The following is a 26,088-nucleotide window of genomic DNA, read 5'->3' as shown; positions in this document are numbered from 1 at the left end:
GAGTTTTCCACCCGTTCAGCTGGATTAATCTGTTTGTAGAGTCCTGCTGAGAAGGTATGCTCTTCTCTCCAGCTGAGTGCTGGCTCCTGATACCTTGTGACATGATAAATGTGAAAGGAAGTCATGTGAATGGCCTTTTGGGCATTGCAGTCCAACAGTGTGTGGAAAGTTTCATGATTGTTGTAAAAGTCTGAAGAGATATACCTGTCCAAGATTCAGAATCACAGAATCTTCAAGCTGGAAGATGCTGCAAGGTCTATATAGTCCAATCCCAAGCCATGCAGGAATACACCATTTGAGCATGCCTGGAAGATGCATCATCCAACCTCTATTTAAAGACAAATAGCCCACCACCCTCCAAGGCAACCCATTCCTGTGTTGAACAATTCTTACAGTAAATATGATTTTATGAATGTTTAGGTGTAATATTTCTTTTTTTCTTGTCATTTGAAGATGAGGGTTATTTAGAAAGTAAGGTTACAAGGCACGTAGCTCTCGCGGGGAATTTTTTCGGGGGAAGTTTTAGCGGGAAGCCAGTGGAAGCGAACGAGCAGTGCCAGTCATCAGTAGCTCATCTACTGGCATTGTGGTGAAGGTTAGAGATGAGCATCCTCATTCTGTTTCCCTCCAAGTGTGAAGTTCATGCTGTAATATACTACCTAAATGCTAAGGGAATGAACGCCGCTGCAATTCATCGTGAAATTGTTTCAATTTATGGGGAGAACGTAATATCAAGACAGCATGTGACAAAATGGGTACAGAATATATTGTTAGACCATGAAGAAACTTTCAGAACCATCCAAAACGAACGTCGTGGGATGCCGATGGCGGGAGTCTGTCTTCTTCATGACAATGCGCATCTGCACACCGCTCATGCAACACAAGAGTTGTTGACTTCATTTGCCCTCTCATAGTCCCGATCTCGCACCCAGTGACTATCATTTGTTCACTAAATTGAAGGAGCACCTTGGTGGAAAACGCTTTTTCAACAAGGAGGAGGTGAAAATCGAAGTGATGAACTGGCTGAAACTTCTATGACACAGGCATCAAAAACCCATCCCACAGATGACAAAATATATTGAACTGAATGGTAATTATGTGGAAAAAGAATGTAATATCTATGCTACAATCCATGTATGTTTTATTAAAATATATTCATTCTTTGTATTTAAAAAAATCTTGTAACCTTACTTTCCTGATAACTCTCGTATATTGGATTCTAGAGCAGCAGAAATAACACTTGTTCCTTCTCTATGACATGCCATCAGATATTGAAAGATGGCTGTCATGTCCATCTTCTCTTTTCCAAGGTAAACATTTGAAGTCCCAGCAGCCATTCTTCATAAGACTTGGCTTCCAGATCTTTGACCATTTGGTTGCCCTTCTCTGGACCTTTTTGAGCTTGTCAATCTGCTTCTTGAATTGTGGTGCCAGGAACTGAACACAGCTTTCTAGTTGAGGTCTGTCCAAAGCAGAATAGAATGGTCCTTTTACTTCCCTCAACAGATACCGTACTACTCTTCATGTAGCCTATGCAAGCTTCATAAAGCTGTTTTTCCAAGGTTTGGTTTATGCACCACCCCATACAGATGCCTCAGGGGAGAGATTTGTTGATATTGTTGCCCTTATTCTTTTTTCATGGATTTTTCTGTTGCTTCTCATTATATTTTCTTTGCCTAATATGACATCTTCTATGAGCCGGCTTTGGGAATTAAAATCATCAGAAGGGTAGAAGAGTCACTGTTGGACTGAGGCCAACATTGCTGTATGTAGAACTGCTCTCTCACTGCTATCAAAGGCATATATTGCACTACACTGAAGAGAGCCAGAATTTAGCACAGCTGGTTAATCACCAGCAGCAATAGATCGCACCAATTGAAAGGTTGGCAGTTCGAAGCCCAGGTTGGGGTGAGCACCTGACCTTCTGCCCAGCTCACTGTCCACCTAAACAGTTCAAAAACAGCTATGAGCTGTGAGTAGAGAAATTAAACACCACTTAAACGGGGATGTATTTTACGGCACCATAAAAAGGAAATACCAGAAAATGCCAGCGATCAAAGGAAGGAGGAAGTCTGATCAAGGGTTCTTCGTCATAGAAGATGGAGCAATAGCACCCCTTGTGGCTGGAATCGAGGACAACCTCCAGGATGATGAAGTTGGGGAAAATGCTGACATATATGTACCTCTATCTGTTGTCTGTCCTGTCTGTTTAACGGCATTGAATGTTTGCCCTGTATGTGTTCTGTGATCTGCCCTGAGTCCCCTTCAGGGCGAGAAGAGCAGAATATAAATGTTGTAAATAAATAATAATAAACCAATCAATTGTCCCATATACTTTGTGTGACTTGGTCATGAATGTGTCACCAAGAGGATTCCAACTAATGTAGTCTTTCTCAATGCAAACCCACTTGCCATATTATTCATTCTTTCTCTCTGCTAAATCCATCATGCAAAGCAAGTGTGCCCTTTTCCATTTTTGGTGAAACAAGAATCAGTCAGCAGAATTTCAGCAGGAATTTTGATGCGGAGAACACTCTCTGCATATGTCAGGGCTTCAGATGCAAACCATTTATTTATAAGGGCAATGAGAGCAGAACTTCTAATGAGCCACTCCAGGGCATCACTAGGGGCTGATGTTTTTAAAAGATTTCATGCGTCTGGGTTTCTTTGAAACCTTATAATAGAAATCCCAGGAAAATATATTATTTGTGTGTGTGTGTGCACTGATTTCTTTCCTTACAAATGCCTCATTGGTTTTCAGAACTTCAACCAAAAGCCCCAGGGTAAAACTACAAAGATGTGTTCTGCATGTGATCACATTTAATATGTCTGGGTCCTCTGTTTTTTGTTTAACATTTGCCCAGAAGAATCTCAATCAGGATCAGGAGTGTGGAAAAGAAGAGAGAGAAAATTAACCCTTTACACTTTTGCTGTGGACTTGACAAAATTACTTTGGGTAGACATTGAGTAACTGTGTTTGTTGTGAAAGAGTTGCTGCTATTTAATGCTCCTCTCTATGGCTGGATCTACGCTGCCATATATCCAATCCCAGATTGCCTGCTTCAAACTGGATTATATGTGTCTACACTGCCATATAAAAGTAAAGGTTTCCCCTTTGCATTAAGTCTAGTCATGTCCAACTCTGAGGGGTGATGCTCATCTCCATTTCTAAGTCGAAGAGGCAGTGTTGTCCTGCAAGGTCATGTGGCTAGCATGACTGCATGGAGCACCATTACCTTTCCGACAGAGCGGTACCTATTTATCTACTCACATTTGCATGTTTCTGAACTGCTAGGTTGGCAGAAGCTGGGGCTAACAACAGGAGCTCACCTTGTCCCATGGATTTGAATCATCCACCTTCCAGTCAGCAAGTTCTGCACCACTGCAGCCCTCTACACTGCCATATAATCCGGTTCAAATCAGATAATCTAGGATCAGAGACTGGATTATATGGCACTGTAGTTGGTGTTGCACTCCAGGACAGGAAAGGCCCTCTGACTGTAAACACCACACCGTTGATTAGAAAACAATCCTTTTATTGAAGATAATTAAAAATCAGCAAGTAAAATGCACTTTAAAGAAATAGGTAAATCGAGTTAGGTAAGAAGATAAGCAGGAGAAAAAATAGTCCAGGATAAAGTTCAGCAAAGTCCATAAAAACAAAGTCCACACTTCTCTAAATATAATTCAGGAAAACAGGAAACGTTAATCCAAAGCATGAGTAGGCTTTCATACTGTACAATCCAAGAATCCAAACCATGAAACAAGAAATACTTAGACAAGAATCTTCCAAGCAAGGCTTTCATAAAACAAGGAAGAGAACTACACTTGATCTGACTAATAAAAGTTCCCATACTTGAAACTTTTATCCCCTCACTAAGCTATTCCATGCATTTAAGAATTGGTTTCACTTTACTTGAGATCCCCTTATCTTTTTCGGTCGGAGTCTGGCAGAACGCCGAAGGCACTGTTCGGCCTGTCTGTTTTGACTAATTTCCTCTCGCCTATCTATTTGCTCATTAAGTTTCGCAGCTGGGCCAGGTGCCCAGTTGTTTCAAGCCCCAAATCCTGGGAACTCTCTGGTAACAAGTCAGAAAGTACACTATCATCCCTGTATCCTTCAAGGACATTCTTATGGGAAACTACACTTTGCACAGGGGTCTCTTGGTCCTTCTCTGCAGCAGTATCATTGACCAAACCATTTCCATCTTGAAATTCATTGGCATTACTTCCCACATCCAAAGCACCCTGATCCTGAAACACAATCACAGGCTGAACTCCAACAGCCTGGGGCCTATATCACTTGTTGCTTTAGTTCGGTGGTTTCGTTTTTATGAAAGTTAAGGTACAGGATATATATTAATTTAGGGATAAGTCAACTTCTAAACCAAAATTTCTAATAGACTTACACATAAGTGATTAGGGTAAATTGCCTCTGTGGGTCCTTCCATACAGCCAAATAACCCAGTATATCAAGGCAGAAAATCCCACAATAGGATTATCTGAGTCCATACTGTTTTATATTCCCGTTTGAAGCAGAAAATGTGGGGTTTTCTTCAGCTGTGTGGAAGGGGCCTGCATTTCACAAAACTGCCTCTAGGACAATGGTTCCCAACCTTTGATTCCCCAAGTGATTGGGACTTGGTGTTTCTGTTTTTGGAAGCAGCCTTGGGTCTTGCTCTAAAAAAAAAAGAAAGGCAGCATATAAATTAAATGAATAAATATAAAAATAGAGAAGAGTACAAGTTTATGTTGGGCCCTATCCTTCCAGCTCATAACTACCATATATACTCGAGTATATGCCAAAATTTTCAGTCCTTTTTTTAAGGTTGCAAAAGCTCCCCTCGGCTTATACTCGAGTCAATGTTATTTATTATTTTACTTTGTTGTTATTTTTATTACATTTATTATTTTACTCTATTATTATTATTATTATTATTATTATTATTATTATTACATTGACATTATTGTACTCTATTTATTATTACATTTATTTTATTTTTTTATTTAGACCATTTCTACCCCGCCCTTCTCATCCCCGAGGGGGGACTCAGGGCAGCTAACACAGGCAACTATTCAATGCCAACAGTATCAAAACAACAATATAAAACAGCAAAATAAAATCCATTACATAACAATTAAGCAGTGATATTAATTAAAATTACATAACCACATAGAACAGATCACATAATCACAGGTCATAAAGCCATTTCCAATTTTCAAACAATCCTATTGTCCAAGTTCAGTGCCTAAAGTGCTGTTGTGCCTACTAGCCAAAGGTCACATCTTTAGTTTTTTCCTAAAAGTAAGGAGGCAGGATGCCAATCTAATCTCGCTGAGGAGTGAATTCCATAAGCGGGGGGGGGGGGTCACCATCGAGAAGGCCCTGTCCCTTGTCCCCACCAGATGCATTTGAGATGCTGGTGGGACCAAGAGCAGGGCCTCCCCAGTAGATCTTAAGTTACGAGGTGGAACGTAGAGAGAGATACATTCAGATAAGTATGTATTATTATTACAGTTTATTATTATTACAGTTATTATTTTACTCTGTTATTACTGTTATAACATTTCCATTATTTTACTCTATTATTATTTTTCATTACATTTATTATTTTACTCTTTATTATTATTGGAAGGATACGTCAACACATTTACATTGAAGAAGATAATAATGATTTCATCAGAGTTGGACAGTCTTATCTTAAATTACAGTTTTATATAAATATTCAAAAACATTTAACCTACTGATGGCTCACTTAATGTAATTTTATTGGCATCTATTTTTATTTTGAAATTTACCAGTAGTTGCTGCATTTCCCAACCTCGACTTATTTTCAAGTCAATACGTTTTCCCAGTTTTTTTCTGATAAAATTAGGTCCCTTGGTTTACATTCGGGTCGGTTTATATTCGAGTATATACGGTAGTTATTTAAGCAATGCTTTGTGAAATGATGCAGTGCAGGAACTTAATGGTGTTTTGTTGACAACAGCCAAAGGCATGATCTTTGCAAGGATCTCAGAAAAAAGATGATGAGATGAACCAGTGCAAAAATGAGTAGGATGTGATATTTCTACAGGAGGTGAGTCCTATTTTCTTCAGAACAGAGAAGCTGATGAAACATGGCTCGGTTACTTGTCTGTATCCAAAAGGAGAAAGCCATAAATCCCTTTTCTATTTTCTTCCTGTTGACAGACACTTTTTCACACCAAGAAAAATGGTTAACAAATACCAACAACAGAAAACCCCACCTGAGACAGGAGGACAAAAAAGGGTTCCTTTTTAAAGCTACGATGAATTGAGCTTTCAATGGCCCGTGTGTAAAGGAAGCAGATTTTTTTCTGGTGTCAGTTTCTGGTTTAAAGACTTTGGTTGTGTCCCTCTTGTACAGATGATATTTCTCAGTGAGAGACAGTTGAACTCAATTGAATGGAAAATTTTCTTGCCATGCTGGGATCTCAAGAGGGATGTTTTTTATTTGTCATATACTGCAGTCATTTTGTCTGCATTTCCGCTTTGTTTAACTTTACCTGGACACCAAACATATTAATGGCCCACTTACGAGTTCCACATGCTTTTCCCCATTGCTTATTCAAATGCAAAATTATTTTTATTCCACCTTTTAATGTAAGCATCAATCACATATATGCTGAAATCATCAAGTTGGAAGAGGCCATCCAGCCCAATCCCTTGCTGGCGTGCAAGAAGACACAATCAAAGGACTCCTAGCAGATGGCCATCCAGCCTCTGTTTAACTACTTGAGACTTCACCACACATTCTAACAGCTCTTACCACCAGGAAGCTCTTTCTCATGTTTAGGTGGAATCTCTTTGCATGCAGTCTGAATCCATTGTTCTGTGTATAAGGCCCCATTTATTTGTTTATTTCGGGCATTTATGTCCTGTCCTATCTTGACCTCCACAGGACAGCTGACAACAAAGACATAGATCTTAGGTAAAAACAGTATAAAACATTATAAAAACATCATAAAAACAATAAAACGTTAGAACAATCGCCAGAATTAAATCGTTGTCCTACACACAGGCCATTCGAGTCCATCAGAGTCCATTAAACCATTGCTCTACCATCATGTCGGTGTAGTCCGCAAAGGCCTGATCCACATTCAGGATTTCACCTTTTTACGGAAGGTCAGGAGGGAAGGAGCGGATCTGATTTCACTTGGGAAGGAATTCCATAGCCGAGGGGCCACCACAGAGAATGCCCTGTCTCTTGTTTGTCCCTGCCAACCACGATTGAGATGGTAGGAGGACAGCGAGCAGGGCCTCTCAGGACGATCTTAAAGTCCTAGATGGTTTACCGTGCAGTTTTAGAATGCAGATTAACTGCATTGAACTGGATTATATGGCAGTGTAGACTTATGTAAGCCACTTCAATGCAGCTCAATCAGCATTATATGAGTCTACACTGACCGTTATAATGCAGTTCAAACTATATGGCAGTGTAGATGGGACCCTAGTCTCTAGAACAGCAGAAAGCTGGGCTGTAGCACACCTGGTTAATCTCCAACTGCAATAGATCACCGCTGACCGAAAGGTGACAGGTTTGAAGTCCTAGTTGGATTGAACACCCGACTGTTAAGCCTAGCTTACTGTCCACCTAAGCAGTTTGAAAACAGCAGAGCTGTGAGTAGAGAAATTAGGAACCACTTAAAGCGGGGAGGTATTTTACAACACCATAAAAAAGCCAGTGATCAAAGAGCAAGGAGGAAATACACTCAAATGACTTGGCATCATAGTGGATGAAGCAACAGCTCCCCCTGTGGCCAGAATCAAGCATAACCTCTAGGCACCGAAGTGGAAATGCCAAAAACACCTCTATCTGTATGTCTAGAAAACGGCATTGAATGTTTGCTGTGTATGTGTATATTGTGATCCACCCTGAGTCCTCTTTGGGGTGAGGAGAGCTGAATATAAATACTGGAAATAAATATTAAAGCAACCTTTGAAGTTCTTGCCTTGACTATTCTGGTTCTTTCTTTTTAACGACGCAGGTATGGGATGAACTGCCTCATCCAGTTTGAAGACTTTGCAAATGCCAATGCCTTCCGACTTCTCAACAAGTATCGCAACAAATATTGTACATTCAACGATGACATTCAGGGTAAGCGATGCAAGTAATTGTTACTCATTGAGGTGATTCAGTATTGTGCAGAATTCTGCCCATCTACATTGACTTTGTCATTCTCACTTTCCCCAAAAGTTAAGATTGCAGAACACCATATTATTTACTGTTGGACAAGCCGAAATCCAACAAAAACAAACAAAAAACGCATGAACCAAAGTCCCAAATCAAGCTTGTGTGTGTGATATCTGTTAAAGAAGATCTTTTCTGTACTTAAGAGGGGAATGATCAACAGAAATAGTGGTGCAGGACACTGAGAATGCAAATCTGTAGCAACACAGAAAAAGATAACTCTGAACGAATGGGTATAATTTCTTGCAGTCCACTCCTCCTAATATCATTGGTTGGAGTCCTGTTGGGGACCTACATCTTTGTAAGTTGACTTATATCTGCAGGAATTACATTACAATAGTGTTCATATCTAGTAAAGGTCTGCTCATACATTACTATGTAATGCGCATCAGGGCACTGGCTAAGGAAGGCTGATGTTGCATCAGTTGATCGGGATGCGCATGCAAACCCTGCTGTTTTGTTGTGCATCTTTACTGCTCGTTAATAAGATTTCATTGTGCATCTGCTATGAAGCTCTCCATATTCGCTGTAATTAGGGGTGCAGTGAGAAAGGTGTGAATTCAAAAAAAGATTATTAGTTTTTCAAATGGAGGGAACACCTCTCTTGCAATGGCTAGGTCCTCCAGCAGCCGGGGCACTCATATGGCCAGGAAGAAGTAGGGAATTACCGGGTTGTTGTAGGTTTTTTCGGGCTATATGGCCATGGTCTAGAGGCATTCTCTCCTGACGTTTCGCCTGCATCTATGGCAAGCATTCTCAGAGGTAGCGAGGTCTGTTGGAACTAGGAAAAAGGGTTTATATATCTGTGGAATGACCAGGGTGAGACAAAGGACTCTTGTCTGCTGGAGCTAGGTGTGAATGTTTCAACTGATCACCTTGATTAGCATATAATAGCCTGATAGTGCCTGGAGCCAACTTTTGTTGAGAGGTGATGAGATGTCCTTGTTTGTTTCCTCTCTGTTGTGCTGTTGCAATTTTAGAGTTTTTTTAATACTGGTAGCCAGATTTTGTTCATTTTCATGGTTTCCTCCTTTCTGTTGAAATAAAGTAGGGAATTAATTTCCCCACCTTCTTCCTAGTTATGTAAGCACTTCTGTGGATGGGTTGCTGAGAGTTTCAGGGCTGTATGGCCATGTTCCAGAAGCATTCTCTCCTGACATTTCACCCACATCCATGGCAGGCATTCTCAAAGGTTGTGAGGTCTGTTGGAAACTAGGCAAGTGAGGTTATATATCTGGAATATCCAGGGTGGGAGAAAGAACTCTTGTCTGCTTGGGGCATGTGTTAATGTTGCAATTGGCCACCTTTATTAGTATTTAATGACCTTGTAGCTTCAAAACCTGGCTGGTTGCTGTCTGCAGGTATCCTTTGTTGGGAGGTGTTAGCTAATGGAATAGTATCACAGTCCAAAGCTATAAGGATAAACAGCTAGGCGGGGAAGGAGAAACATGTCCAACATTACCTTGAGAAAGAGACAGTTAAAGCAATGCCAAAAATAAAACCTCATACCTTGTGAACACTGGTGTATTGGGGAAAATAGAAGAAGCTTTCCAAGAAACAATTAAGGCTTTCAGTCTAACTTTTCTCTTTACAAACAAAATTAATACTCTAATCTCCAGTGTAGAAACACTTGGAAATAAATGCCATTGAAATTAAAGCAATTTATTCTTAAGTAAACACAGTGAGGACGAAGCTTTTAGCTCTCCTTCTATCTTTTAGGAGCAAAAACCCATTGCGGGCCTTGGTCATGGCACCAAAGTCTTGCAGTCTTTCCATCCTATTTGGAATTAGAATATAAGATTATGAGTAATGGCACACCCCATCTCGCAGGGCTTTGTATGGGCTTCTTCAAACCACATTGCTGAACAGGCTGAGTCATAGCATCCTGTATTCTTCACATCCCCCCTCTCACTTTTTCTTCTCTCTTCATTCTTTATGGTTACCTTTTTGCAAAAGCATCAGAATTTATTCCTTGGAGTGAGCAGAGACAGCTCAATAAACAGTACTTGCTCCCAGAATTAAGGATTAACTCTTAGCTCCCCCTAGAGGACAGAAGGAGGCAGAACAGTTTCTTGAAGAGAGGCTAAAAGTTACTGTATATACTTTAATATAAGCCAAGTTTTTCAGCTCTTTTTTAGGCTGAAAAAGCCCCCCTCAGCTTATACTCAAGTCTAGGTTATTTATTATTTTATTATGTTATTATTTTTCTTACATTTATTCTTTTACTCTATTTATTATTATTATTATTATTATTATTATTATATTTGCATTATTTTACTCTATTTATTATTACTATTATTATATTTATTCTTTTACTCCATTATTATTATTATTACATTTATTCTTTTACTCCATTATTATTACATTTATTCTTTTACTCTATTTATTATTGTTATTACATTTGCATTACTTTGCTCTATCATTATTTTTATTGCATTTATTTTTTACTCCATTATTATCATTATTACATTTATTCTTTTACTCTATTATTATTACATTAATTATTTTACTCTATTATTATTATTACATTTGCATTTTTGCTCTATTATTATTTTTCTTACATTTATTATTTTACACTATTATTGTTGTTATTATTACATTTACATTATTTAAATATTATTATTATTATTACATTTGCATTATTTTACTCTATTATTTTTATTACATTTGCATTATTTTACTCTATTTATTATTACTATTATTATATTTATTCTTTTACTCTATTATTAGAGTAAAAGAATAAATAAATTATTACTCTATTATTATTACATTTATTCTTTTACTCCATCATTATTACATTTATTCTTTTAGTCCATTATTATTATTACATTTATTATTTTGCTCTATTATTATTATTACATTTATTATTTTGCTCTATTATTATTTTTCTTACATTTATTCTTTTACACTGTTATTATTATTGTTATAATTACATTTACATTATTTAACTATTATTATTGTATTACATTTATTATTATACTCTATTATTATTTTTATTACATTTGCATTATTTTACTCTATTTATTATTACTATTATTATATTTATTCTTTTACTCTATTATTATTATTACATTTATTCTTTTACTCCATTATTATTACATTTATTCTTTTACTGTATTATTATTACATTTATTATTTTACTCTATTATTGTTATTATTACATTTACATTATTTAACTATTATTATTTTATTACATTTATTATTATACTCTATTTAATATTATTATTATTACATTTGCATTATTTTACTCTATTATTTTTATTACATTTGCATTATTTTACTCTATTTATTATTACTATTATTATATTTATTCTTTTACTCTATTATTAGAGTAAAAGAATAAATAAATTATTACTCTATTATTATTGTGTGTAAAGCTACTATGCATTTGTTTATGTGTGTTATGGAAACCTAGTTCTTGTAATAGTGCAACTATATTATTTTACTACAAAGAAAAGCCTCCTAAAGAAGAGATAACATTAGTCTGTGTGTTTTTGTTCTTTTTATCACTTTGGGCTACTAATGCTGTGAATAAATTACTCTGCTGTACATTTATGAGGAGGGTCTTTTGTTAATAAGCCCACTCAGCCAACATTTTTTCCTCTGTAACATTTGCCAGTCTTATATCATCTTTGTTCCCTGTTCTGAAAACAACCCACTCAATAACTTAGTATGTGATGTTGTTGTTGTTGTTGTTGTTGTAGGAACCGCCTCTGTTGCAGTAGCTGGAATCTTTGCAGCCTTGAGGATCACAAAGAACAAGCTTCCTGACCACAAATTTGTCTTCCAAGGAGCCGGAGAGGTAGGGTTCACCTTCCTTTGAGGGAAGGCCAAAGAAAATCGACACATTCGCTGTGCTTTCTGAAAACAAGGCACAATAGAGCAGAAATGTCCAAGCACTGAGGTTGTTGTAAGCCTTGCAGGCAAGGATCGTTCAGAGCAGCTTTCCCTGCAGGCTGGTCTTGCAGAAGGAGATTGCACAGCTGTGAGGGAAATGGCCCAGAACGACCCTTGTGTTTACCGCTTGGGAAATGAGACTGCATTTGTGCCAAATCCCAAAAAGAACCAAAGACTCTGCAGAATTTTCGTAGAAAAGGAAAACTGATCAATGTCAGCCTATTGGCTTTTTCACTGGCTTCTGTTTTGTCTAGCCCAGGGTTTCTCAACCTTCCTAATGCCATGACCCCTTAATACAGTTCTTCGTTTTGTGACCCCCAACCATAAAATTATTTTCGTTGCTACTTCACAACTGTAATTTTGCTACTGTTATGAATCATCATATAAATATCTGATATGCAGGATGTATTTGATACAAATACGCGATATGCCCAAATTTGAATACTGGTGGCATTTGGAGGGGGGGGGGGGGTAATAATTGATTTTGTCATTTCGGAGTTGTAGTTCCTGGGATTTATAGTTAAACTACAATCAAAGAGCATTCTGACCTCCACCAATGAGGGAATTGAACCAAACTTGGAACACAGAACTCCCACGACCAACAGAAAATATTGGAAGGGTTTGGTGGGCATTGACCTTGAGTTTTGGAGTTGTAGTTCACCTACATCCAGAGAGCACTGTGGTCTCAAGCAATGATGGATCTGGACCAAACTTGGCACGGATACTCAATGTGCCCAAATGTGAACACTGGTGGAGTTTGGGGGGAAATAGACCTTGACATTTGGAAGTTGTAGTTGCTGGGATTTATAGTTCACCTATAATCAAAGAGCATTCTGGACCTCACCAACGATAGAATTGGGCCAAATTTCCCACATGGAACCCTCATGACCAACGGAAAATACTGTGTTTGCGTGTATATGTGTGGTTTTGTGCATGTGTTGTAATGTATTTTTTGGCTTTTTAAGTGCCTTCTGCATTTCTTTCCAGTATTTTTATAAGTGATGGTCACTTGACGGCCTGATAGGTGTATTGTGTCCAAATTCGGTGTCAATTCACCCAGTGGTTTTTGAGTTATGTTAATCCCACAAATTAACATTACATTTGTATTTATATAGATATAGGTATATATATTGACTTTTCAGCATTTTGGAGGCTTTTATGCTCAGTTCTGGCCATGGGGGGGGGGGGGAGGAGGGCTGTCACTCTATCTCCCTGCTGAAGAGCTTGTTTGTAACTTCCTCCTTTTTGATCGAATTGCCAGCATTCCTTATGAGTGCCTCAGAATACCTCCCCACTTTTAAAAAGTGGTACCTAACAAGATTTACTGTAACTTGGTGGTTGAACTGACAAGATTTACTGTAGTTTGGTGTTTCACCCGATGTGCTATAGCCTGGCTCCTATTGAGTTATGATGCTAGGAAACTAGCATCAGTTCCCCACTCATGCATGCAAGCAACATTGGATCACCTTGGGCAAGTCATTCCTTCTCAGCATTAGAGAAAAGCAACAACAAACTTCCTTCGAAGAAATCTTGCCAAGAAAAACCTTTGATAGGTTTTCCATAAGCTAAGAGTTGGCATGAAGGGATGTAACAACAACTCTCCACTGATGTCTTTAATGAGAAAATGCATTGATGGTAAAAACCTGGGGAGATGCAATATGTTATATAAAATATTTGGTTTTCCTAACAAAGCCCTGGCCCCTAGAGTTAACTTGATCCAGATAGTCCACAATATGCTCAAATAACCTTTTGCTCCCACCTATTGATTTTCAGAATGCAGACCAATTCTTCCCTTTATATCCCTGCCCATATCTTTCAAAGCCTACATGTCAGGGGTGACATCCCAGGCATAGAATCCACCCTGACCAGAACACAGGTAGTGAAAATATCAAACCTGTAGATGTTTATGAGGCATATTAACATCTAGAACAGGTAGTCATAACCTGTGCTGACATCTCCTCAACTTGTAACCCATTCCTTATCTCATGTCCTACACACTAACTCTTTCTGTCATATAATCCATCTGTTATATTAACTTATTCATTAATATTTCCAGTTGATACCAATACCACCTATCATTCCATTATGGTGCCTAATATCGATCAATCTTCCATTCTTTCTTTGGAGTGGCATCGAGACATGTTCATACTTAGAGAGAACCCATTGCAAACAATATGGTTTCTTTATAAAAGGTAAAGGTAAAGGTAGTCCCCTGACATTAAGTCCAGTCGTGTCTGACTCTGGGGGTTGGTGCTCATCTCCATTTCTAAGCCGAAGAGCCAGCGTTGTCCGTAGACACCTCCAAGGTCATGTGGCCGGCATGACTGCATGGAGCCCCCGGTGGCACAGTGGGTTAAAGCACTGAGCTGCTGAGCTTGTTGATCGAAAGGTCGCAGGTTCGATTCCGGGGAGCGGTGTGAGTTTCTGCTGTCAGCCCTAGCTTCTGCCAACTTAGCAGTTCGAAAACATGCAAATGTGAGTAGATCAATAGGTACCACTCCAGCGGGAAGGTAATGGTTTCTTTATGTCTGCACTAAATGTGATGAAGTCTAGATATAGCCCTGTGTTACAGACATTATCAGGGATGTTGCCTTATATCAGTGGTTGCCAGCGTGTGGGTCCCCAGGTGTTTGGCTTATAACTCCCAGAAATCCCTTATGAGGAGCGGTTTAAAGAGCTGGGCATGTTTAGCCTGCAGAAGAGAAGATTGAGAAGAGACATGATGAGGGCCATGTATATGTTAGGGGAAGTCATAGGGAGGATCGAGCAAGTTTGTTTTCTGCTGCCCTTGATGCAGAACAATGGCTTCAAACTGCAGAAAAGGAGATTGCACCTGACGATTAGGAAGAACTTCCTAACTGTGAGAGCCGTTCAGCAGTGGAACTCTCTGCCCCAGAATGTGGTAGAGGCTCCTGCTTTGGAGGCTTTTAAACAGAGACTGGATGGCCATCTGTCAGGAGTGCTTTGAATGCAATTTTTCTGCTTCTTGGCAGGGGGTTGGACTGGATGGTCCACAAGGTGTCTTCCAACTCAGTGATTCTAGGGGAGTGCACAGCTGTACCAAGGCAATGTAGAGAATGTCAGTTTGGTTCAATTGATAAAAGCTTTATCAGTTTCTTCTATCCTTCCATAGATAAAATGACTGTTTCTTTGTTCTGTGTCTTCAGGCTGCTATGGGCATCGCTCATCTGATAGTTATGGCTCTTGAGAAAGAAGGCATTCCAAGAGAAGAAGCTGTTAAAAAAATCTGGATGGTGGACTCCAAGGGTCTCATTGTCAAGGTACTCCTGAAGATATAGGCCTATTTTTGTTCTTTTCTATAGTAGAAAGTATAGTATTGTGTTGTCAAAGGCTTTTGTGGCTGGAATCACTGGGTTGCTATGAGTTTCCTAGGCAGTTTGGCCATGTTCCAGAAGCATTCTCTTCTGTCGTTTCACCCACATCTATGGCAGGCATCCTCAGAGGTTGTGAAGTCGGTTGGAAACTAGGCAAGTGAGGTTTATTTATCTGTGGAATGTCCAGGGTGTGAGAAATCACTCTTGTCTGCTTGAGGCAAGTGTGAATGTTGCAGTTGACTACCTTGATTAGCATTTAATGGCCTTGTAGTTTCAAAGTGTGGTTGATTGCTGCCTGGGGAATCCTTTGTTGGGAGGTGTTAGCTGGTCTTGATTGATTCCAAGCAAGAATCAATCAGGGCCAGCCAACACCTCCCAACAAAGCAACCAGCAGGCTTTGAAGCTGTAAGGCCATTCAATGCTAATCAAGCTGGCCAATTGCAACATTCACACTTGCCTCAAACAGACAAGAGTTCTTTCTCCCACCCTGGACATAATTCCACAGATATTTACCTCACTTGCCTAGTTTTTAACAGACCTCACAAGCTCTGAGGATACCTACCATATATGTGGGCGAAACGTCAGGAGAGAATGCTTCTGGAGCATAGCCATACAGCCCAGAAAACTCACAGAAATCCAAGTATAGTCTTTGTTGTCTTAATGAAAAGAGACATAACATTTTATAGCAAAGTTCAAACATCTTCTCTAGAGAATGGTTATTACTAAACACAATTAAGATATATGTATATGTATATATACAAACACACATACTGTGAAGGTGAAATTGAGGAATAATATTGCATTTCCAAAACTTTAATAATGCAATTTCTTTTTTAAGGCACCTCTTAGTTAACGTCTGTTATCCCTAACTTTCGCATACAATGGGCCCGCCAAATCCGTGAGATGCAGATCCACAATGTTCTGCAAGCATCAAAACTTTATAAAAGCTGATTAAAACTTGCAGCATATAGTATCGAATAAATATGTTTAAAACTGTGTCACATTGTGATTGGCATCAAATGTCAGTATAGCAAATAGTTGTCTTGCAGCTGTTTGGGGCAATTGAAAATAAGCTCAACAGACTTTAGACATCAAAACAAAAACATCAGCAGATCCCTGGTGCTATTAAACCCTTATTGCTTTGGACTTTTCTCTAAGCAGCCATGGCTTTTGTCTGTGTTGCTTATCTCACAGGGCAGGAGTCACTTGAACCATGAAAAGGAGATGTTTGCCCAGGATCATCCTGGTGTGAAGACCCTTGAAGAAGTAGTGCGGACAGTAAAACCAACAGCCATTATTGGTAAGTGATAAAATCTGCACAGGATTGTACGGGGCAAAATGAAGGCATTGCCCCTCCAAAGAGGAATTCTGCCACAGTGATGTCTCCTTCGGTGCCCAAATTTTTAGTATCGCAGAGGGTGAAACCATGGTAATCATTCACACCTAAGAACTCATATCTGCTGTTGTTTGCATCTCCTTGATTTCTTTTTCTGCTCCTTTTCTTTGAACACCTAAACAGTACATCAAAATGCTCGACTGACATTTATATATATTATCGCAATAACGTTAAATGCCAAAACTGTACCTCTAGATTTACACTTTAGGCTTTCCTTTGCCACCTCCATTCACTCCATCCTTGCACCTTTCTGCTTTCCCACCAGTGTTTTGTTTTGCTCTCTTACCTTCTAACCACATGTGGAAAATATTACCTATTACCATTCCCAAGAGGTAAAAAAGAGATGTCTTACATGAGTATTCCTGCTCTCCATATGCACGGATTCTACCGTTGGGCAAGTAGGCTTATTAACCAAAGACCCTCCTCATGAATGTACAGTAGAGTAACTTATCACCAGCAGCGTGACCCAACACCAGTAGCCCAAAGTGATAAAAAGGGACAAAAAACACACAGACCAATGTTGTATCTTCCATAGGAGTCTTTTCTTTTTAGTAAAATAATATGGTTCACTATTTACAAGAACAAGGTTTCCAAAACATGAACAAAGTTCTTTATACTTCCTTATTTGCTTCCACGCTGGGCTTCTTTCTCATGTAGATAAACAGCTTCACTCACACAGAGCCTTCTCTCACACCGAAGTTATACAGGAGCTTTATACAGTAGCTTTTTATACACACACACAATGGCCTTCAACCTGGGGCTTCTTTCACCGAAGCTTCTCACACCGAGGCCTACTCACACTGAGACCTACTCACACTGAGGCCTACCTGACACTGAGGCCTTATCACACTGAGGGCTCTCTCAGACCGAGGCTTTTCTACCACTGAGGCGAACTAACACTGAGGACTACTAACACACTGAGGACTACCTCACACTGAGGCCTCTCTCAGACTGAGGGCAACTAAGCTACAGGCACACCTGCTCATATTGAACTGCAGCTTTTGCTGTCTCATTCCATCCATTAAATTTTTTAGTACTCACATTTTTGTAATTAAAAATACCAATTTAATATGTAATATTTCTGACATTTACACCCACAGATTCCACCACCCATGATATGAAAATGTTCCAAATTTATATTTAAGCGAACCTTGATTTTACCTTTTTGGCACTTAATGGGATTTGAGCATCCAAGGATTTTGGTATACACTGGGAGATCTGAAACCCAACCCAAAAGATACCAGGGAAATAATCAAAGTATAACTTACGCAATCATTGCAGAACTGCCCTTTAACACCAAAATGGGAATCGATGAGGAAAGCTGTGGATGGTAATGCCACTCCCAGTTCGATTTAATAAGGATATGTGTGGCATTTGTGGACCAGGAAAATGTGCATTGAAGCATATTTTCCCCCTGATTCTACAAAAAAAAACAACCCCTATTATATCAACATCTTTCTTTATCTTAGTTTCATAAGTGCTACGAGATTCCATTCTTAGCTCCAATATAAGGATTTATAGCTATTTATTGTATGGGCAGATCTGTAATTGTTTCTCCAAAGAAATCTCCTCTCTCATCCTGTTCCCAAACATCACCTCTTCTACATTTTGTACATTCCAGAGCCTAACCAGTTGTTGTCAGGCTCTTTGAGTGTATTTGTGTATTTTTAAAAATATGTTTCTTTTAATTTACAGACTTGTATACTTTTTCCATACCTAAGGAGTGTGCCAAATATATAGAAACCACTCCCTTGTTTTTGTTTTTGGACAGCTTTGTTTTGCTTCCAAACTCATGCCTTCCAAACTTCCTCCTCCCAAGATCGCTATTAGATGGAATGATGAACAGAATGATAGGCTTCTTAGAAGAAGCCAAGATCAAGTACACAATTATTTTTGTCAAAAGCAGACAATGGGAACAAGCAGATTGTTCAGTTTTGCTTTGGGTTTTGAAAAAAAAGCTGAAAAATTACAGTTTGGACCCAAAAAGCATAGCTGAAGTGTGACCTCAGAATAATATATTTTGAGTTGCAATCTGGAGCAGGAATCTGACCGTTCCTGTTCTAGCTGAGAGTATTGTTAGTCAGTCATTTCATGCTGCATTATCATTGAGTGTCTGCGCCCTGCACCACTGGAGAAATTACACTGTTTAGCTGGTATTGCACCACCTGACATCCACCGGGAAGTAGCAACCAATAGTGAAAGGACCAAGGCAGTGACATCTCCAGCTCATCCCCTGTTTGGGTATCAGCTAGCACGTCAATGACTTAAATCAAGAAATAGTTTTCTAAGATCTACAGAGACACTTGCTGGAACACCTCAGCAAGCAAGAGTCCAAAAGTGGCAGGCTCAAACCCAGAACCTCAATCAATGGCTGATACCAAATGAGAGACTCCCTCCTGGGCACACAGAAAACTGGGCAACATGTAAGGCATTGAACAGACTGCGCTCTGGCACCACGAGATGCAGAGCCAACCTTAACAAATGGGGCTACAAAGTGGAATCCACGACATGCAAGTGTGGAGAAGAGCAAACCACTGACCACCTACTGCAATGCAACCTGAGCCCTGCTACATGCACAATTGAGGACCTCATTGCGGCAACACCAGAGGCACTCCAAGTGGCCAGCTACTGGTCAAAGGACATTTAATCAACTACCAAGCTTGCAATCTTTGTGTTTTTTGTTTGTTTGTTTGTTTGTTTAAAAAATGCAATACAACTGTTTGGTCTGCTCCTGACACGATAAATAAAAATCATTTCATCTTTCTTTCCCCACAAGGGCCATCCACTCCAACCCCATTATGCCATGCAAGAATACACAATCAAAGCACTCCCAACAGATGGCCGTCTAGTCTCTGTTTAGAAACCTTCAGAGAATAAGATTATGTTGTTGTTTATTCATTCAGTTGCTTCCAACTCTTCATGAGCTCATGGACCAGCCCAGGCCAGAGCTCCCTGTCGGCCGTCACCACCCCCAGCTCCTTCAAGGTCAATCCAGTCACTTCAAGGATACCATCCATCCATCTTGCCCTTGGTTGGCCCCTCTTCCTTTTTCCTTCCTTTTTCCCCAGCATCATTCTCTTCTCTAAGCTTTCCTGTCTTCTCATGATGTCGCCAAAGTACTTTATCTTTGCCTCTAATATCCTTCCCTCCAATGAGCAGTCGGGCTTTATTTCCTGAAGTGTGGACTGGATGGATCTTCTCATGGTCCAAGGCACTCTCAGAAGATTCTGCCATGCTCCAAAAAAAAACCCCAAATATAACTTTTCCCTTCAAGAAGATTTCTCTAATGTTTAGGTGGAATATCTTTGCTTGCAATTTGAAGTCCCCTAAAAAGAGTACTTTGGAAATTTAAGAGATCCATGAAATCAATTAGGCTAAAATACAACTTACATGCAGCCCCCTAAATCATGGCTGCCATCTGGTTTATTGTGTTTTTTGTTGTTTTTTTAGGTGTGGCTGCCATTGCCGGAGCTTTCACTAAACAAATTTTGAAAGACATGGGGATGTTCAATGAGAGGCCAATTGTGTTTGCCCTCAGTAACCCCACAAGCAAAGCCGAGTGCACAGCTGAACAGTGTTACCGCTTGACGGAGGTAAGACCATCTCTGGGTCTGCTTTTAAATACATCTTTATCGTTTTGCTGTTGCAAGGCAATCCTTTCTTTCCTTTTGTACAGTACGGAACAAGCTTCCCAACCCTTTTCTTGCTCTGTTTTCAGGGACGAGGTATATTTGCCAGCGGGAGCCCGTTCCCAAAAGTGACCCTACCGAATGGGCAGACCTTCTTCCCTGGACAAGGGAACAACGCTTACGTTTTCCCAGGTCTTGCTCTGGGAGTTATTGCCTGTGGGGTGCGGCACATCTCTGATGACATCTTTCTCACCACAGCAGAGGTTTGGGTTCTTCTTATATTGTGCAGAGTGAATGTTTCGTGGAAAAAAAGTTGGAAAGGGCCCCATAGGTACATATTGAAAACAATATGTAACAAAATTTGAAAAAAAATGTTCTGTTCCTGGGTTGAAAGTGTTATTTCCTGTTTAATTGTGTGGCAGTTACTTTGAAAGTAGTTGTTATTGTCCAGAAACTTTGTTTTGTGACTGCCACAAATTGTGTTGAATTGATTGAGACTCACTGGAAAACTATAGCAACATATGCTTCAGGATGTGCTGCAAAACCAAAGTTTTTGCAGTTTCATAAACTTTTACGATGTTTTCATGATAACCCAGGAACAAAAATTGTCTTATATAGTGTAATGCAACAAATTATCTAGACAAGTAATTGAGTTCTGCTTCTTTGGACATCTTCAAAAAGAGACCTATGGCAGTCCCCCACCTTTGGGTCCTCCAGGTATTTGGGATATCATTTCACATAATTTCTTACCATTGGCCTGGAGAATGGAGTTGGTTGCATAAGCCTTGGTAGATATATTTTTTTTGTCGTGTCAGGATCAACTTGAGAAACTGCAAGTCGCTTCTGGTGTGAGAGAATTGGCCGTCTGCAAGGACGTTGCCCAGGGGACACCCAGATGATTTGATGTTTTTCTTATCATCCTTGTGGAAGGCTTCTCTCATGTCCCCGCATGAGGAGCTGGAGTTGATAGAGGGAGCTCATCTGCCTCTCCCCGGATTCGAACCTGCGACCTGTCGGTCTTCAGTTCTGCCGGCACAGGGGTTTAACCCACTGCGCCACCGGGGGCTCCATGCCTTGGTAGATAAACGCTGCATAGGTAAAGGCAAAGGTTTTCCCCAGACATTAAATCCAATCGTGCCCAACTGGGGGTTGGTGCTGATCTCAATTTCTAAGCCAAAGAGCCGGTGTTGTCCGTAGACACCTCCAAGGTCATGTGGCCAGCATGACTGCATGGAGTGCTGTTACCTTCCCACTGGATTTACTCACATTTGCATGTTTTCGAACTGCTAGGTTAGCAGAAGCTTGGGCTAACAGCGGGAGCTCCCGCCACATCTACACTATCAATTTAATACAGTTTGACACCACTTTAACTGCCATAGGAATCATAGGATTTGTAAGAGGAGCCACAGTAACACAATGGGTTGAACACTTGTGCAAGCTGAACTGCTGACCTGAAGGTTAGCGGTTCAAATCTGTGAAATGGGGTGAGCTCCCATCCATCAGCTCCAGCTTCCCATGTGGGAATATGTGGGAGAAGCCTCCCACAGGATGGTAACACATCTGGGTGTCCCCTGGACAATGTCTCTGCAGACGGCCAATTCTCTCACACCAGAAGCGACTTGCAGTTTCTCAAGTTGCTTCTGACAAGATAGAAAAAACAAGGTTTGTAGTTTAGTGAAGCACCAGCACTCTTTTGCAGGAAAAGGTAAAAAGACCTTGCGAATCTATAACTCCCAGGGTTCCATAGCATTGAGCCATGGGAGTTATAGTGGTGTCAGATCCTAAAAACCACTTCTTGTCAGAAAATACAGTGTTGAAATAAGTTTAGATCAGGCATGGGAAAACTTCGTCCCTCCAGGTGTTTTGGACTTCAACTCCCACAATTCCTAACAGCCTACCGGCTGTTAGGAATTGTGGGGGTTGAAGTCCAAAACACCTGGAGGGAGGAAGTTTGCCCATGCCTGTTGTAATGCCATGTTGCTGTCAGATACAGAGTGTTACCTGATGCAATTGTGACCATTTGAACAGGATTGTCTCACGTGAAGCCTTCTCTTTTCCTCCATCTCTGTTCTTAGTCTATTGCAGAAGAAGTCACAGAAGAGAACCTTGCAGAAGGAAGGTTGTATCCACCTCTGAGCTCCATTCAAGATGTCTCCTTCAAAATCGCTGTCAAAGTGAGAAGAGTCCATAATATTTCGGTTTAGGTCCAAATGCTATGTAAACTCCTCCTTCTAAAGCAAAATATCCGTGTATCTCCTGTCCTCCAAAATGACAGGAGAAACTTGGAAATTGCTCTCCTTTCCTTCATGCCATTGGAGCCCCTGGTGGCGCAGCAGGTTAAATCCTTGTGCCGGCAGGACTGAAGACCGACAGGTCGCAGGTTCGAATCCAGGGAGAGCGTGGATGAGCTCCCCCTGTCAGCTCCAGCTCCCCATGCAGGCACATGAAAGAAGCCTCCCTCAAAGCATGGTAAAAAATCAAAACATCCTGGCTTCCCCTGGTCAGCATCCTTGCAGACAGCCAATTCTCTCACATCAGAAGCAACTTGCGCTTTCGCAAATCACTCCTGACACAAAAAAACCATTCTAAATAATTTACTTTCTGCTTGCCGAACTATAATTAAAAGTTGCTAATTAAAACTGAAAAGTAAACAGTTTTTCAAGTTGCTCCTGGCACGGAAAAAAATGCCGTTGGTTTCCATACTTCTTTCTTAGGCAGAGTTGGACTGTAATTTCCAGAATCATTAATGGATAGGAATTCTGAGAATTGGGTTCCAATGTTTTGAACCTCTGAGGATGCTCGCCATAGATGCAGGAGAAATGTAAGGAGAGAATGCCTCTAGAACATGGCCATACAGCCTGGAAAACACACAACAACCCAGTGATTCTGGACATAAAAGGCTTCAACAATATCTTGAAACTCTTGTTCAGAATTACTGCCCCAAATTATTTATACGTATAGCAGGCTCATTGAATTACTATATATAAAAGAAATGTGCTCTAGATTTCAGTCATGCTTAGAATTGAAAAGAATGGGATCTAAGTCAGAATCATTAAGTTGAAGGAAGAACCACAAGGACCATGCAATCCCCTGCCATGCAGGAAAATATAATCAGAGCTCCTGAGTTGTTCCAGGTTGTCTGGCCATGTTGCAGAAGCATTCTCTCCTGATATTTTGTCCACATTTATGGCATGCATCCTCAGAGGTTGTGAGTGTGTTGGAAACTAGGCAAGTGAGGTTTATATATCTGTGAAATGTACAGGGTGGGAGAAAGAACTCTTGTCTGCTTGAGGCAAGTGTGAATGCTGCAATTGGCCACCTTGATTAGCATTTAATGTCCTTGCAGCTTCAAAGCCTGGATGGTTGCTGCCTGGGAGGATCCTTTGTTGGCAAGTGTTAGCTGACCCTGATTGATTCTTGCCTGGAATTCCCCTGCTTTTGATAAGACTCAATCGGGGAAAGCTAACACTTTTCAACAAAGGATTCCCCAAGCAGCAAGCAGCCAGGCTTTGAAGCTGCAAGGCTATCCAATACTAATCAAGCTGCCAATTGCAACATTCACACTTACCTCACGCAGACAACAGTTCTTTCTCCCACCCTGGACATTCCACAGATAAATAAACCTCACTTGCCTAAGAAGGTGAAAAACCTAGTAAAACTGCAATTCCCGGGATTCCATAGCATGGAGCCATGGCAGTTAAAGTGGTATCGAACTGCACTAACTCTACAATGTAGATGCACCACAAAGTAAATGCATGCTGAGCCCCACTTATTTAAGACCAGTTCTAATCCTTCATCCAGTGTGTGTGTTTCTCTCTCTTGTTTTTCAGGTGGTTAACTATGCCTACAGACACAACCTGGCCTCATGGTACCCAGAGCCAGAAGACAAAGAAGCCTTTGTTAAATCCCTCATTTACAGTCCCGACTATGACTCATTTGTGATAGATAATTACCAATGGCCACAGGAAGCCATGCAGACTCAAGATATTTAGTGTTCTCCTGTGGGGAGGTCTTAAAGGGACTCTGTTCCTCTGACTCTTACATCTCTACTGGCTTGAATCATCAGCTATAAAGGGAAGGGTGAAGAACCACCCATTTTGGATTCATGCAGATGCCTGTTTTGCCTTTTATTTCATTGTTACACATTTCATCCGGAAATAGTCAGCAGGAGCTATTTTGTAGACTTGTGCATTTCGGCTGAACCCGGATCCGTTTCTGCTTGCCAGATTTCAGTAGACCCTTGTATCCATTTTCATGCACCTCTTGAAAACAGGCGGGTAGCCGGATAGCGTTTTTCTGAGGAACTTACGAGGCTCCCCTTTCCATTCCTGGGATTCTTTCCATTCTTCCCTTCAAGGGAGCCTGGGTTTCAGCAACAGGGTTACGGAAGCAGACACAGCTTGCATAAGACATGTCACTCTTCTATTCCAATTGTTGTACACCAGAGCAGGAACACCTCTGACCTTAAATACCACACAGGCAAAGCAGTAGAAATAGCAAAAAACAGTAAAGGTCCAATATATAAAATAGTCCATAAGCTTCAAGGGAAATGTTGTACACCAAGGCTGGAGTTGGCACTTTTGAACCCATAAACACACCAATGTTCTTTATAAGCGAAGCATTGAAGATTAATATAGCAATAGCCAAAAAAGGTAAAAAGCATTCAAACAAGTAATAATGAAATGTCCACAAAATAGTCAGTCGAGTAAGATCAGAAGCAGAACTGAGCTCAAGGGATGATAAAGTTTTGCGGTTGAATAAACTTTTCCCATGTTTTTCTGATAGAACCCATTAGGAAATGACATTTATAACCCAGGAACAAAAATCATGTTGCAGTTGAAGCATCGCTAGAGAATTCATGAAAGTATGCTACAGTAAACACACATCGCCCTAAAATCCCTTTGCACACTGATACTCCAGATCAACACAACTATGCCTTGAATGCAGCCCATCAAATTGTTGCTTTTCGAACGTTTTTTTTTCCAATTTGGGAACCACCAGAATTGGTTGATAGTCCTAGAAAAAATCCTATGGAGATCACAGTGTTGTCCCAGAGATCCAATAAGGAGAAGAGTAGACAATAACACATTTCCAGATGTTTTCACCTTGGATGGCAACCCACTGGGAAAGGATGTGGTGCTGCCTTTCCTCTTCTCTCAGAATATTTTCTCATTTACATCCTCACCTATTATTTAAAAACCACCTTTTGTGATCTATAGCTAGGGACATTTTCAGCTCAGCACTCTTACCAGCGAGCAAGTACTATTAAGTAGACTGATGATCAGTTACAGCAGTTTGAATAATATATATTTAGAAATGGAAGAAAACAATAATACGTATGGTGAAGGTGGCAATTTGAGACATTTGGCTCTTCCAGATGAAGAAAAATTGCCCTCCAGCAAACCAACCCTCAATTTACAAAAACTTTTTGAAAGAGCTGTAATGTGAAGATCCAACAAATTGCTAGAAACACTTGTCTGAAAGAAGGGAACAAATGGAAGTGGAAACAACATTGTCTTGTATGATAAGAATTTGCACTTCTTTAGACTGGCTTAGAATCATAGAGTTGGAAGAGACCTTGTGGGTCATCCAGTCCAACTCCCTGCCAAGATGCAGGA

At 40.2% G+C, this 26,088-nt stretch overlaps 1 protein-coding gene across 2 annotated transcripts in view; it reads left to right on the top strand.

Moving 5' to 3' along the window:
• Positions 1–24,580, top strand: part of ME3 (malic enzyme 3) — a 143,039-nt gene extending 118,459 nt beyond the window's left edge. For both annotated transcript variants that reach the window (XM_060771139.2, XM_060771140.2), the window contains 8 exons: positions 8,011–8,120; positions 11,918–12,015; positions 15,278–15,391; positions 16,640–16,745; positions 20,292–20,434; positions 20,560–20,733; positions 22,546–22,644; positions 24,301–24,580. In XM_060771139.2, coding sequence (XP_060627122.2) covers positions 8,011–8,120; positions 11,918–12,015; positions 15,278–15,391; positions 16,640–16,745; positions 20,292–20,434; positions 20,560–20,733; positions 22,546–22,644; positions 24,301–24,462 — 1,006 coding nt within the window. In that variant the 3' untranslated portion in view covers positions 24,463–24,580. The remainder of the gene's footprint in view (positions 1–8,010; positions 8,121–11,917; positions 12,016–15,277; positions 15,392–16,639; positions 16,746–20,291; positions 20,435–20,559; positions 20,734–22,545; positions 22,645–24,300) is intronic.
• The last annotated feature ends 1,508 nt before the right edge of the window (positions 24,581–26,088 follow it).

Source organism: Anolis sagrei, chromosome 3, assembly GCF_037176765.1.
Source record: "Anolis sagrei isolate rAnoSag1 chromosome 3, rAnoSag1.mat, whole genome shotgun sequence".
NCBI classification, from domain to species: domain Eukaryota; kingdom Metazoa; phylum Chordata; class Lepidosauria; order Squamata; family Dactyloidae; genus Anolis; species Anolis sagrei.
Note: the sequence above shows the minus strand (reverse complement) of the source record. Positions and strands in the feature narration are given on the sequence as shown.